Here is a 16328-nt window from a genome sequence, read left to right as displayed (position 1 = left end):
TTTCGAGGGCATTAGACTGTCCTCTACACAGAGTACAAGAAAGACTTTCCCCCTTTTCTCAGTACGCCTACCGACTAATACAGATATCGGTCCAAAATAGTCTACTCGCTGCCGGGGTGTCGGGATGGCGAAAGCTTACTCGTCAATGAAGTCTCGGAATTTGCCTGTCTAATTTTGGCAGTTTCTGCAGACGCGTTTGAACTCCGAACGAAGACGAGGAATATTGAATTTTATTCGAATCTGGATTATAGCTTTCTGGTGATTCTGATGACGGTACGCTACGTGGTACAAGGTAATCAACAAATTGGTTACGTAGTTCTGTTTCGGAAGAATAATTGGGCCCTTGCTATTTTCATCTACCCTTTCGCAGACGATAGTACGTCCCCGCATTCAAAGTACACCGTAGTTATCGAAGGTTGGATTCAGTTTTTTCGATGGACTGGTTCTCGGCAAACTGCACTCCCATAACGGTGTCTCCGCTTTAATGTCGAGTATCAGCTGTATATCAACCAGGTACGCCTGCTGTTGATGATAAATAGTAGTCGCCGCCAGTTTTAGTTTTTCATGCATTAGGTAACCCATCTCATCCGTTGCCTTTTCAATCCGCTTACGAAGATTCATAATGAAACGATGGACACATCCAACTGATCTCAGCAATCGTTTCCACTTTGAAAAGCGTTCGAAGCTTATCGACGAATCGGTGACTATGTGATGCAGGATACTGAGATTGATCTGTCCTACCGTCGTACATTTATCACCACCGTTTGTTTGACCATTCGCTTCCAGGCTCCCACAAAAAATCAAGTCCATGGAACCAGCAACTTTCTAGTTGAAATTCTGGGAGATTCTGCCACTTTGTGCCTTCGTCTGCTTCTTCGTTGGCAACCTGCGTTGTGTCGAGCAGCTCGTTGAACCTGTTCGCCACGAATTGGCTGTAGCGCCAGTGGTCGGATCGTAGTAAGCACAGCTTTTAATCGATATCGTCATCTCTACCGCATCCAGAACGCCATATTTCTTGAAGTAGAATCTTCCGGTAGATGAGGAAATTAGTGATGAGTCCCATGGGATCGCATACTGCCATCACATTGATGGCTCAGGCCTTCCCGGTTTATAAGCAATCTGATGCCGACCAGCAGCTCCAAATCGTGCTTCGGTGATATATTGAAGTTCGGTTGTGACAAGTGAAAGTGAATTGACTAGAAAACGAATTGACGAGCGTTGAGAGCGAGGATGACTGATGAATTATTCCAGTCAATACTTATCCTAACTGATGTGACTAATGAATAAAGATCTGCTTCTTCATTCGACTGACTTCAATCAACACTGCTTTTCCCACTGACACGAATCTCTTGCCCGCGTACGCAGTCTTATTTTAACCTCCATTTAAAGTGAAGCGAAAACTTGATTTCTGATGCAAAAAAGGAACTGCACCATTAATGGACGGATTCTTGTCTACCCACCGCTATTTTAGCAGGACATATTCATGACAGGGTAGTGACTTGAAAATCAATTCAATTTATGTTCATTAAGTTTCCTATACTCGCGGATAGCTCTGACAGACCGAGCATCAATTATGTGGCTGAATTAAATGACTATTAAAACTGAATGAAGTTAAAGAAAAAATATTTTCTGGGGTTTTTCACTCAATTATATCTTTTTCATTGAATAAATACCAATAACGTCTAAAAATACACAATAATAATATAACTGTGACTATATATAATACTTTGTCTTCCCGGAATAAGCTCAGTAGCAAGAGACCCCTAGAACTGGTTCTCAGGGTCGACTTACTACTGGCTTACTACTGTTATTGGAGGGTGAAGCCCCTCCAATAACAGTAGTCAAAGTAGATCAAAGAAAAAAGCCAATATTCTCACCCTCTTTTTAAACAACTATTGTTTTATTTGCTGACGATTCTGGCTGTCCTTGTTCTACGGTGGCGAGAGAGAAGCGGATGGCGGACGCGACTGCGGATGGTTGTTCTGCTGCAAACCAGGCGGCGCCGGAGTCCACGGCAGGCTGACACGTGGACAGTTGACCGTTGCTCGGCGTCTTCCCTCCTTGACGGCAATCGAAAGGCCCAGGACGATACCGGAGTGGTACTGCCGAGAGAGGAATTCCTTAACGTTTATGGTCAACCTGACCAGAGAGTGCTCGGTGGTCCTTTACGGTTAGCCGTAATGGTGGTCCACTAGACCGAATGGTGTGCCGGTCAACTGGGAGTTCGTCGAGGAAACTATGTCCAAACTATTCGACAGTACACTTGGACAAACGACCGTCACACACCTCGACTCAATCCAAAAAGCCCCGTTTTTGATGGCGGATTCTTCCTCGAGCCTTCTCATTGCAATTTTTAGTGGTACCGCGTCCATTTTATGCATCTGTTCGCTGACTCTCTCTCTCGCAATCTAAGCTGTGTTCTGCCATATCGACACGCCACTATTTTCACCCGGTTTTACAAAAAAAATACATACTGACTTTATATACTTCCCTGCTTGACACAATATATTACCTACTAAAAAAAAGTTTTTCAAAAAGGTGACAATATTTTTAAAAACATCAACCATCAATAAAAAAAACTAACGAAGCTATAACAAAAGGTTTTTTTTCCTTGTTGGGTGTGAACCACTGCTCCCATTAGTTTGAACTATTGTGGTATGCCCCATTTTTTGTACTACGCTTCAAGCTTATCTACTGCTTATTGATGAAGAAGTAGACTGAAAGCTATAGCGAGATAGGTGCCAATCAGGAATAATAAAATTTATAGTCCTGATCGGCGACACAGACCAAACTTCCTTGGGCTCCAGAATAGCCTTATCAAGGTGTTGAAGTCTGCGTCTTGTTAGTGCTCCGCATTTGCAGAGCAAATGTTCCGAGGTTTCGCTTTCGGCATTACAAAAGCGACAAATATCATCTTGCACTAAACCTATGTTTTTGAGATGGTATTTACTCGGACAGTGTCCTGTTATAAGACCAGTGAATGTGCTGAAGTCTTTCTTATTATGACTCAGCAATTGTTGAGTAATTTTAATACTCGGCGTGATAAATTTTTTTGACTGGTTGAGTTGTACAGCCATCCAGTTGGCCATTACTTCCCGGTCTTCCCATTTCTTCAGCTCACTCTTCAACACACATTCAGAAATTCCACAGAATGGTTCTGGACCAGTGAAGGGTGAGCTTGAGCCGTGTCTTGCGAGTTCATCTGCTTGTTCATTTCCCTCTATACCGCAATGGCCAGGAGTCCAGTACAGCTGTACCGAACTTCTCTGACACAGTTGTCGTAAAAGGCAAATGCATTCCCAGACAATTTTTGAATAGCACTTGAAAGCATTGAGGGCTTTAAGTGCTGCTTGACTGTCTGAGAAGATGCAAATGTTAGCATGTCTATAATTTCTTTTAAGGCAGACATTTATACATTCTATTATTGCATTATAACAAACGGTTACATCACAGAGACGCTCACAGTCCAGAGTTTCTATAAATTGTAAATTACATAGTAGTTAGTAGTAGCGATTTAGGCGTTAAGTTTTCTGTTCCATTACATTATGGTGAATACATTTAGGTGAAACGGTATTCTTTCTGTTCTTCCATTGTTCAGCAGACCGGACAGCGGAGACAGTTGATATTGATCATTGTTGGGTTATTTATAGAGTACCAGCCCGATGTTTCTTGCAGAGCAGAGCAGTTGTATGGATGAATCGATCTTATTTCGCCCGTGGATCGATCTCCATCGCTGATGATTGTTGCGTGGACGTAGTTATTTTGTAACAACATAAAGATGGTCAATGAGGGTCCTGAGTTTGAACTCACAATCGATCGCTTGGTAAGCGAACGCGTAACCAAGTGGCTACGAAGACCCTCAAGTATAGGAGTGTTAATCAAGGTTGATACATATTTGACAGCCAAACAATGATCCGTACCCGTCTGCCGCGGGAGAAGGCGAAGACATTATTTCAATAAAGAGGAATCTGGATGCTTCGAGGCACAAAAATGAGCCCCGCTCAGTCCTAATTCCACCGCTATGCTGTCGGATTAAGTCAAAGGCAACTTCATAAACGATTTGTCGACGAATGTAATCGGTGGTTCGATCAATTGGATGTTTTCGGAATCATCAAGAAGAAGGGTCCGTTTCCACTGACGCTGCGCTCTAACTCAATGTTGCAACGGGGCATAGAGCTGGTCTCACTTAATGCCGCCTGGGTTTCGTCAGTTTCGTGGTATTTCCCGAATTTGTTTGGCTGGAAAGTATTTGCACGCTGGTCCTGGGAGAGAATAATAGTGAGAATTGTCTATCGTCCATCGTAGCTGTTTGTAGTAATCATAGTGTATTTTTTTCCTAATTTGAGGCAGCGGATCAGACTAAATCGATGCAGGATCAGATCTCGGGCGGTGCAATAGGCATGTCACAAGTTAATATGCAATGTAATGTTGTTAATATAGCATTTTAGATAGTTCAATAAATGACTAAAACTGCATACAATAGCTCAATATACTACTGAACCGATCGACACGAAAATTGGTATGTAGGAGTTTTTGGGGTCGGGGAAGGTTCTTAGGATAATTTGAGACCTCCCTCCCCTCTTTAAGGGGGGCTGCCATACAAATGAAAACACAAATTTCTGTATTACTCTAGAACTAATAAAAAAAAAGGAACCAAATTTGGTATATGGTGGTTTAGGAGGAAAATTGTGCATGGAAGTTTCAAAGGGAGGGGGCGGAGTGTTGTTTGCATAACTCGAGAACTAATCAAGCAAATTGAACAAAAATTTACATATGGAGGTTTTAGGTAGCAATAAATGTTGTTGTTAGTCCATTTGATGTTTGCGCTAACGAAATTGATCTTCGTTTGAAAGTGGAAATGGATTGTAATGTGATAAAACGCACTCCTATATCATCTTCTGTCTATATAAATAAAAATGAATCGCCACATGTGTTGATAAGAGCAAAACTCGAGAAAGGAATTGTCCGATTTAGGGCTGTCTTTATTCTACCATATTTTCTGTATCAAAACATGTGTTCCATGTAACGGGGAAACATGTTATTTGCAAGTGGTTGAAAAACCTTGAACGAGAACTGTGTCTGAAATTAATCTCATTACAATATCAGCTTTAGTACAAGTACTAGGAATTTCATAGTAAAAGGTAATTTTAAAGGGTAGATTAGAAGAGCAATCAATGAACAGTTCTGCGATTGGACCCATGAACGTGCGCTTAATAAAAACATTTGGATGTGATAACGAAAAGTAAATTTTGGGCGGGACGAAGTTTGCCGGGTCAGCTAGTATTTACATAAAATTACTTGTAATCAGATGAAACGAAAATTGAACTCATCGAACTCATCTTTGAAACAGCGAAACCAGTGGTCATTTCATGCCTGCGTTGTTCTTTTCTTTCAATTGAAGCAGAAAATTTCAATAGTTTCCACAAATGTTTGGTTCTAAATTCAACATTCAAAATAAAGGGTGTTGCGATCAAAATTTGGTCGACTTGAACTCAACGCATTTCTTTTAATCTCGCATTTGAAGAACCTAAACACCCCTGTTATGTAGGTGTATGAGTGCAGGATGATACCACTATTTTTTCAACTGTCACCAACGTAATGATAGTATTCGGTGATCATTTTTCGACAGTCGGGAAGCGGGAACGACAAAAAGAGTTGTCAATGCTTTCAAGCGAAATCCCAACTACTCCGTCCTGATGCGACGCAAACAAGTCTCGTGCATAATCACTGATCGAGCTAATAAACGAGCCGAACTGTCGACTGTAAGCATATCAAGACCGCCAAACACGATCCCGGAAGCTTTACACGACGATGCTGACAAGGTTTGGTTTCGTGATGTTGGGCGGGGTGTCAAGACAGACTTCCCGGTCAGGATATTCATGCGGCAATCGGAAGGAGAAAGGCAGCGGACATTTTCGAACATGTGAAACAATCGAAGCTCACTAAGAAATATCTGGATTTGGATCTGAATTTGTACCTGTGGCTTGAAAAGCGACATTCCTGAAACAACACGATTGTCTTGTGCTGTTTTGGTAGGATTTGACATACTGTCATTACGGAATAAAGACCATGGAGCGCCAACAGCGTGCCTCCTAACATGGCAGTTCCTAAAAAATCTCAACAAGCTGTTAAAGGCGAGTTGCAGTTCAAGGTAAACGCTTGTGGCGAATGTACACTTTGCAGCTGTCATCGTGATTGACCTGAGTCGACACAGCAAAGCGCTTGGGGACTACGATCCATTCTCAGTTTGCATAACTCAGCGAATCAGACTTGAAATAGTCAATAACCACACTTTTATGTTTTTACAGTCGCCAGAGGAAAAATAAAAAGGTAGGGGAACCGCGGGTAATATGGCAGTGACAGTGGGGGTAATATGGACAGGTGGTTGATTTGTATAGTTATATTTTGAATTTCAGATTTCTGTTAAAGAGAACATCTTCTACATGTTATTCTATAATATTTAAGCCACCTTATGGCAATGAATACTGATCAAAAGTGGAAAAGGGAAACAAAAACCGATAATCATAAATGATTCCGCGTGTGGATGTAATTTTAGCTGCTTCGATATTAAGAGAGATGGGGGTAAGAAGGACATGTTAAGGAAAACTTCAATTGATCTTGGGAAACTCATGTTTTCCAAAACTTAAAAGTATTTTCTTACAGTTCAATATACTGGTTTTCGAAATAATTGGTCAAATGTTTTATAAAAAAATGTTTGTCTATGTTTTTCACTGAAATTAAAACCAGCCGAAAAGTAGATCATTTTTGTCGATGAGGGTAAAATGGACATGTAGTGGGGGGAATATAGACAGCCCAATAATGTACAAAGTTTAGAAGTTTATCGCTTGCGATAAACTACTCTCTCAGTGTTTGTGTGTTCAGTAACTGAAATAGAACAAAAAGAGAAAGCAATATAAAAAGGAGTTAAATATTCTTCCCTTCACTTTCCATCATGCATTGGATGTGATTATGAATGTGACTGTCCATTTCAACTTCACCAGTTCAATTATTTCAATAATTCAAATTTACCACTTACGAATGAACTTACGTTTCCGTACATACCTAATATCGCTTCACTGTTAACTCACAAACCGAAATATAACCATTAGCAAATTGAATTTTGATATTAAACCACTCAAAATGCTTAATATATAATATATATTATTCCACTTTTGATCAGTATTCATTGTCATAGGATGGTTTAAATATTCTAGAATAGCAGGTATAATATTCTAGAATAGAAGGTAGAAGCAACAAAAAATTGAAATTTATAATGCAACTGTACAAATCAACCATCTGCCCATCATACCTTCGCTGTTCGTCTTACCCGCGGTTCCCCTGAGGATTTCGAGTGGTTAAATATCAAAATTCAATTGGATGATGGCTATATTTCGGTTTGTGAGTTAACAGAGAAGTGATATTAGGTATGTACGGAAAAGTAAATTAATTTTTGAGTGGAAAATTTAAATTATTGAAATAATTGTACTGGTGGGGTAAAACGGACTGTGGGGGTTAGATGGAAATGAAAAGTCTGTTTAATCTGTTCCTAAGGAATACCCTGGGTCTACAAATGTCAATCAAATGGCCAAATGTGGACTGTTTAGAAGCTGACTGGAACCAAAAGCAAAATAGTTGAGGGTCTGTCCGTTTATACTGCTGAAAAGCACGATATCACATCTAGTTGGATTAATTCGATTTTTTCATCATTTAACGGACATTCGTGATGAGTTCAGATCTTGGTTGAATAAAATTATTTCTCTCGCGATCGATAAACCGCTTCATATATTACAAACCTGTCCATATTACCCGTATCGAAAAAAATGTTGTCCTTTCGGTCTGTTTCAATTTCAGTAAAAAACATTGAAAAACGCTTTTTTGTAAAATATTTGACCAATTAGGTAGAAAAACAGTATATTGAATTGCAAGAGACTGCATCAAAGATTTGGGAAACATAAGTTTCCAAAGATATAATTGAAGTTCTTCTTAACATGTCCGTTTTACCCCCACCTCTCCTATTATGATATCGGACTCCTATAAAGTGTGATAATTTAAGTAGAATGTAATATATCGAGACGGAACCCAGCAAAAAAAAATTAAAGTTTGTGTGCAGAGAGCGGAGGACATGAGAAGGCAATCCTGAAAACTGCTCTATAAAAAAAGTAAAAGGGTCTGAGCCTACGGGCACGGACGTAAGTTTGACGTAAGACTGAAATTGCTCGAAACAATTTTTCAATGTAATTCTTTTCATTGTTCACAAATCTGTTGCTTTAACACTTTTGATACTCCAAATAGTGATGAGGGCCACTATTGGTACCCATAACCGTCTAACGGGTTATAATGAACAAAAAACAAAATTAGCTTCTGGCAGGAGATTCAACTGTCTAACTGAAAATAATTAAGGAATATCCGTGTGACACGGTAAACATAAAAAATATGTCATCATTGATTACATTGAATATGAAGTTTATGGGAAAGAAACAAAGAAAGTTTTAAAATAATAACGATTTCATGATATTTTAAGACAAAATACACATGTAATCATAAAGCTGCTTTATTTTTAATAGATAACTATGGCATTGAGATTTATTTCCATTGTCTTTTTTTGACGCACAAAAAAAATCGAATAGCTCCTTATAATTTTTTTTTCGCTCCGTCGATAATATTCGGCTACTCGTTCAGTCTGATCTGATGGCTTTCAGTTTCAAGATGAACAATTTACAATATGCAACATTTACATGCATGTCGAGCAACCGAAGCCTTAATGAAACTTTGTCCTCTTATGGTAAGAATTTCAACATTTCTCGTCGTCGATTACTTCCTCTGGGGGTACGTGAAGGGCCGTTGGTATGTTAGAAGCCACACAATTTTTTCAACAGCATCGAAGTCGTAATGTTAGATGTAATGTGCATGAAAAATGTTGTTCGCCGTTTAAAACGCGTTATCGAAAATGTCCTAAAATAAGCTTTATTTTCGTATTTTTAAATAGAAATCGATTCACTTTTGTAGAAGTTATTAAAATTTGTTGCGTGAGCGTTTAATCTGAGAGACCCTGCATTATTAGGCTTATTCTAAGACATCGGGACTTGTAGTTTTTTGGTGAAATAATGATCTATTGCAGACTATATTTCACGTCACACACACTGGCACTGGGCCATGACAATATCTCCTTGTCATCGCTGAAATAATGATTTTCTATGGAATTGCGGCCTTCTTACTGACCATCTACATCATCCTCATTCTTACACATAGAATGAGTGTCTAATTTATTTGATAGAACGAACTATTGCACTCAATTTTGTGTTTCATACAACATTCACGGGAACCAAACTGAATGGAAGAATGAATAATACATGATTAATATTTGCATTCACTCGCAAAACATACCTCTTTTATTCGTTAAATTGCTCACTTGTTTTACTATTTCCATAATTGAGGTCTCAGGCTAAAACAGCGCTGGATGAATTTGCCGTTTAATGGTATATATTATAACATATATCTTGAGATCGATTTTGCGTAATATGCATTTGAAATCTCTTAATTTTTCTTTACTTTTTTCGTAGAGTGACGCCCCAATATAGAAATCGAAGACGTAGTCCCAAGTCAAGATTGGTTCAACTACATGATCACGTGTAGAATTCCCATTAATCTAACGTACATCGACGGCAGCGAAAAATATCCCGGAAGTAACCTGAGAAGGCAAAAGAGACAGCTCCTCCCGAACTAACTTGACTGCTCATATATTTCCTGACTCATCGTGTCTTCACATTCTCTCTAATCAAATATCTGAAACCTGTATCAGCAACCCGACATTGTGTAATTCGCATGAGTTCGAAAATGAATGTAGAATTCCTAAAATAAGAGGCTGTCCCAAAACAGGATTGTAACAAGAAAAAAATCCCTACATCGGTATTGTCTTTATTGGATTTGTAAAAGCGCAAAATATCATTGAAATCACAATAAAATGTGTCTTCATAAATTGTAAATAACAGTTTTTTCCAACATCGGTTAATTCCCTCTTATGGCCTAAAAGAAACCCGTTCGGAAGCACCGGTAATCCAACGGAGTGTGTCATCGCCAAAAGTACAACAAATCGTCACGCGTTTATCAGGATGGCTTACGTTTAATCAATGCATTTTTTCTGATTAGATTCCACACTTATCGGTTTCACCGACCACGGTGAATGAGTATAGCTGTTGTTTGTCAAAAAGCGAAGCCAAAGTAGCTCGCAAAATGTGGACTGCGTACGTCTTACCCGTTTTGATATGGATTGGTAGGCTTATGGGATAATTAAAAAAGAAAAAGGTTTCATCCAATTTGAATTTACAGCTTTCGTATCAACACAATCCTGGAACGGAACGTTGCACCAAAATGGGACTACATCCAACACAACAAACGTGACACACGTGGTTCATCATCACCATCACCATCATCATCATGTTATGAACGTTACCAATGTAACTTCTCAGATGCCATATGATAATCTTCCTCCGCTCGCAACAGCTGGAACAGATTCTCCTATCCATGGAGGCATACCGCTGTATAAGCATCCCCACTATGATGAAAGTGGCAAGGTTCTGTGGTTTCCTCGTATACTTGGCGGGACTCCCGCAACGGTAGGTGAATTTCCTTCCAAGGTATCCCTGCAAACAAGTAGCAACTCGGCGCATATTTGTGGAGGAACCCTACTCACCATGAGGCACGTTCTGACGGCTGCTCATTGCGTAACCGATATTCGAGGAACACCGATGAGTGTGTCTAGGGTATGCATATTCATCATTCTTGTTCCATAATGTTGAGCAGATTGTCTTATTTCCTTGGTAGATACAAGCAATGGCCGACGATCTCAACGTTCTCCCAACAATGCGCAGCCCTACCCGTCAAACACGTCCGGCGCACTCGCTAGTCATCCACGAGAAATATGATCCATCTAAACTGACCAACGACCTGGCCATAGTTCGATTGGCCAGCGAGTTCTCCAAAACAAGCACACTGTATCCAGCGAAGCGGGTCTCCAGTTCACCCCAAGCTGGCCAGCTTTGTTCTTTGTCAGGTTGGGGAGTCACTTCCGAGCATTCCCAAAACATTAGCCCAACCCTGCAGAGAGTCAATCTAGAGGTACTAACGTTCGATCACTGCAATACCGCCTACAAGGGAACACTGACGTCGGGAATGCTATGCGCTTGGGGGCCGGGTCGGGATGCCTGCCAGGGAGACTCGGGAGGCGCGTTGATGTGCCACAATCAGGTTGCCGGCGTGGTTAGCTTCGGTGCGGGCTGCGCTCATCCCGGGTTTCCTGGAGTCTACATGGACGTTGCGTATTTTGAAAAATGGATTAAAAAAGCGATAAATGGGGCAGTAGGAGTCGTGCCGAATGTTTGGTGTATATTGATGTTGATAGTTATAGTATTTAGAATGATTGTTTAAAGGCTTTTGATGGTCATTATGATATTTGTAGTACTCGAATCATAGAGAAAATAAATGGAATGAACTCATTTATGGTGATATATCGGTCGCAACTTCATCTCCGCATTCTTCCCTAATTTTTACCACAAGATAATAAAAAAATATTTAGTTTACTATTTCTAATCTAGTCTCGCTCCATCTAGCATGTAGTGGGAGGATCGAAATGTTCGATGCATTCTAAAGTTTATGTTCTCTATATGAGTCTTCCTGAAAAGTGTTGCTGGTTTCATTTAGATAACTACACTTGTCCGTGCCCCTTCCCCTTCACTATAAATAAGCATCGACATAATATTCTCAAGGGAGTACTCAAGGTCATACGATATCGAATCTGCAAAACCTAGCGATATAATTATTGAGACTCACCATAGGCAAGCTAGCTATATAAAATTAAGTTCAACAATGCACTGAAATATAATATGATGGGTTCTTATCCTATTCAGTCGAGTTGAATAAACAGAAGCAAGTAGGCGTACGATCTATCAATATTTCTGTAGGGGCGGTTTTATATGATTACTTTTCAACAACTTACTATTGAAAATAGACAGGATTAATAATTAATGGTTCCGGATTCTTTCTACCGCTACAATTCTCAAAACCGTTTGAAGTTCACCCCATTCGAACCCCAGGCATCATGGGAAGGTAGAGTTAAGAGTTACTGAATAAAAAGCTAATAGGTCACGAATGGGGTCTATTTTATGTTTGCAGGTACACAAAGTACCGATGGTACGCTTTGACAAGTTGTTTATCAACCGATATATTTATTCGTCGCACTCCAGGAAGGTGTAAAAAGAAAGAACACAACGCTCACCTCAGCCGAAAAATTAAAAATAACAGAAGGAGTTTGAAGCAGGGAACTGAACAGAATTTTCCATTGAAGGATGCAATCAAAGTCAAAGCAGAACTGTTATTTGATTTTTTTTTCCAAAAACATAGTTGTGGGATTTAAAGCAGACATGAAAAATATACATCTATCATGTTCTATCTAAAGTTCTTACCATCACAAGCCAATCGCTCCCTAAGTGTCTGGCACCATGCTAATTTCCATGTATTAGGGTTGCAGCGAAAATGGTCATGTCAAACTTCAAAAACCGACCATGTACATTTTGTTTATTGGACCAAAAAATAAGCTATGCGAAGTTCCAGCTCAATCGGACATGATTTGAGGGTGCCTCAAAGCGCTCAAAGTTTTGATTTTTCAATCCTCGAAAATGTTCCAAGGGGGGAAATTTGGAAAATCGATTTTTTTTTCGATGCCAAATGACTTAAAAATGCATAAAACATCGAGATCGGTTCTTTAAATTCGACAATTATTTTTTTCCCATACCTTCATTGCCTCTCAGGCAAGTCCAGGCACCATTCTGCTCGCGTAACTCAAGAGCAATTGAAAAAAATCAAATGGATTGTGTTCGAGCATCCTCCTTACTCCCCAGACCTCGCCCCTACCGACTATCACTTATTCCCAGTGATGAAACAGTCAACGGTCGACGATTCATTGACACTGAAATCAACGATTCGATAACACTGAAGAAATTCGTGACGCAGTTATATCGTACTTCAAAAAGTTGGACGCTACGCACTTCGCGCTCGGAATAGAAAAACTCGTGCCACGCTATTAAAAATGTCTCGAACGTTACGGCGATTATGTAGAAAAATAGAAAAAACGTAGATTACGTAGATGACTTGAGATAGCAAAGTTTTTCGCTTTATTATGGAAGTTTCTGTGTGGACTCCAGAATGCATATTGACAGCACTGCCAAATCACCTTGTTTTTTGTCCTAACTTTATTTTTCCGCGATTTCTGAGGCACTGAAACTTTTTTTTGGACGACCCTCGTATATACGATACCTTTAATTAAAATTAACCCAATTCTTGTAAACCTAACATAATAGTGTAATAATAACGCAAAGATTTCTAAACGCAAGATCTACCGGCCGAAGCGATGTTTGAAGATAACGATGATTGCCGAAGGCCGAAGAGAAAAATTTCGATTGTTCCGATGTCACAACAGGGAGTTCAGATTTCTCTTTTCTCATCGATTTAAAAAAAATTAAAATGATGAACGAGGACATCATCTATGTTTAGAAAGGCATTTTGTTCAGTACAAAGATAAACACACAAAGACATAGAAGGTGGATAGAGGCATCTTATATCGAAGCAAGTAAATTTAAAGATGGCCTCTAAGCTTCGCGACCCTGGACACGATAATAGTGTTTATGTTGATCACGCTTTCTGGTTTACAGATTAATGTGTGCGCCTTTTTGAACATCGTTTAAGATTGTATATTTTGGAGAGAAATCTTCTGCAGATATGAAGGTACCTTAAATTCAGGGGAAAATATTGTAAATTAATTTGCCAAAAGTCATATTCTAATGGAAATGAATCAGCCCTCTTTACTAAGCTAATGATATCACTCACTATCGCACTAAGCGTGTAAACTCGACAAAACGTGATTCACATTCATGCCTCGTTAAAATGTTGATGGCTCCTTAAAAATAAAGCTGATGTTCATTGGGCTATCCTCCAACCCCCGTGATTTTCCTCGTGAATTTGAGGAGTCACTATTTTTGTCCCATTAAGATCTAAAATAGCTTGGATGACACATCAGTTTTTTCCGCGATTGGATGTACAGGGTTTTCCAACTTTAAATTCCGAAAGTAAATTGAAATAAAACACACTTAGAATTCGAATTTCGATTAAACTTTTATTTCAAATTAAAGTTTGGTTTATGCCATTATGTGTGAAATACAACATCATTCAAATGTCCACCTAGGGCTTCCTCGCACACCTTGATCCGGAACAGGTAATTTTCGATGACTTTCCGGCACACATGGGGCGGTATCTCGGTCATAACTTCACGAATGTTGTCTTTCAAATGTTCAAGAGTTTGCGGAGAGTTGGCATAGACGCGGTCTTTCGCATAACCCCACAAAAAAAAGTCTAGCGGGTTCATATCGCATGATCTGGACGGCCAATTGGCATCACCAAAACGCGAAATTATGCGTCCCTCAAATTTCCCGTCCGCCGTCCTGCTGAAACCACATGTCATCCGTATCCATATCTTCAATTTGTGGCAAAAAAAAATCGGTTAACATGCGGCCATAGCGCTCACCATTTACAGTTACCGTCTCATCGTCCTCGTTTTCAAAGAAATACGGCCCGATGTCTCCACCAGACCATAATGCGCACCAAACAGTGACTTTTGGCGGATGCAATGGCCTCTCATAGAAATGTTTCTTGCCACCTAAAACCTCCACAAGCCAAATTTTGTTCCGTTTGCTTGATTAGTTCTTGAGTTATGCAGACAAGTACCCTTCATTCGTATGGCAGCCCCCCTCCCCTTCAGAGAGAGGGGAGGAGTGTCTATCTACCATAGAAATGTTTCGTGCCCCCTAAAACCCTCACATGCCAAATTCGGCTCCATTTGCTTGATTAGTTTTCGAGTTATGCAGAAATTTGTGTTGCATTTGTATGGCAGCCCCTCCTTAAGCCTGGACCTGACATAGTAAACGCGATTTCAATGCGGCGAAAATGTGTGTGGAGTGTTTTGCCGCGAGTCAACGCAAGTGATGGTTGCCAGACGATTTATCTATAAATTCGTTTGAAGCTTTTTTGAGAAAAAATCAATTTATTATCAAATTGAAAATCTCACAATTCAACTGTTTACAGAATGAAGATGTGTTATCATATCTGGCATCCTTGTGCTGGGTTGTTTACATTTGGAATGGAGTGGAATTTATTTTTTTTTTTCCAAAATATATATTTTTATCAAGGCTCATATGGCGTTAGCCTCACGGGGCCGGGAGTTCAATACTTTGACAATTTTTCTTATTATCTATGTTAGTAATATGAAACCGATTACTCGCGGTTGGCTCGAGGTTAGTATTACAAGTGTTTTCGTAATTCGGATGTTGCTGTCTCCAATGCTCTGTACGTGTGCCCGACACGGGATACTTCCTATTGGGATGCAGCTGACCCTTAATCAGCAACGCCCCCCTAGTCTGTACCTCATATCTAGCGTGGTGCGTCTTTCTCGACTCGAGGAATCCAGGATAGAATGGTCACTAACCGGCGCAATCATCAGTTCATGTAGAGTTGTCATGAGCGGTACAACCTTTGGCTCTTGTTGGATGATCAGTGGACTGCACAACCTTTGGCCCGTGTATCTGTAAAGAGTGTGTGTATGTATTGCCGCGACTAAGTAAAAGTTTATCGATCGGATAGGAGGGATATGAAACGGGGACACAACGAAGGAAACATCATTAAACGTTGACATCGGCGTTTCTGAGGAACAGGTATAGATGAAGCAGAAGATCAGGATCACGGCTACCTAAGATATCCCGGACGGGGATCTCCGATTGTCTGCCTTGTGCTCTCAGTGCTCTAGAGAGCTGAGAGCGAGCAGTATGGAACCGGATACACGACCAGACAACATGCTCGATGTCGTGGTAGCCATCGCCACAATCACAAAGATTGTTTGCTGCGAGCCCAATGCGATAGAGATGCGCGTTTAGGTTGTAGTGATTGGACATAAGCCGAGATATCACGCGAATGAAATCACGACCTACATTCAATCCATTGAACCATGCACTCGTCGAGACCTTAGGGATAATCGTGTGTAACCAACGACCGAACTCATCTCCACTCCACATGCGCTGCCAACTTACGAGCGTATACTGACGAGGAATGTGGAAAAATTCATTATAAGCAATTTGCCTTTCAAAAAGTGTGCCTTCTAAAGCGCCCACCTTAGCTAGCGAGTCCGCTTTCTCATTCCCCGGAATCGAACAATGAGAGGGAACCCATGCTAAGTTAATCTTGAATAGTTTTTCGACCAAAACACTCAATAGTTGTCTTATTCTAGTTAG

The 16328-nt window shown here is 40.1% G+C and overlaps 1 protein-coding gene across 1 annotated transcript; it reads left to right on the top strand.

Annotated features, from left to right (window-relative positions):
• Positions 1-9952: 9952 nt before the first annotated feature.
• LOC129762568 (trypsin beta-like) lies at positions 9953-11469 on the top strand. Its single transcript, XM_055760993.1, has 4 exons — positions 9953-10080; positions 10147-10270; positions 10327-10760; positions 10822-11469. The coding sequence occupies exons 2-4, from the start codon at positions 10231-10233 to the stop codon at positions 11422-11424; spliced, it is 1077 nt and encodes a 358-aa protein (XP_055616968.1). The 5' UTR covers positions 9953-10080; positions 10147-10230; the 3' UTR covers positions 11425-11469.
• Positions 11470-16328: the final 4859 nt, after the last annotated feature.

The sequence above is a fragment of the Toxorhynchites rutilus genome, chromosome 1 (genome assembly GCF_029784135.1).
Source record: "Toxorhynchites rutilus septentrionalis strain SRP chromosome 1, ASM2978413v1, whole genome shotgun sequence".
Classification (NCBI taxonomy): Eukaryota; Metazoa; Arthropoda; class Insecta; order Diptera; family Culicidae; genus Toxorhynchites; species Toxorhynchites rutilus.
This window is presented reverse-complemented; position numbering and strand designations above follow the sequence as displayed.

What these genes read in the sequence shown, in the direction of transcription:
- LOC129762568 (XM_055760993.1), top strand. Translation starts at nt 10,231, where the DNA reads ATGTGGACTGCGTACGTCTTACCCGTTTTGATATGGATTG. An exon ending in ACCCGTTTTGATATGGATTG is followed by an intron (nt 10,271 to 10,326) that starts GTAGGCTTATGG and finishes TTGAATTTACAG; the next exon opens with CTTTCGTATCAACACAATCC. An exon ending in CACCGATGAGTGTGTCTAGG is followed by an intron (nt 10,761 to 10,821) that starts GTATGCATATTC and finishes TTTCCTTGGTAG; the next exon opens with ATACAAGCAATGGCCGACGA.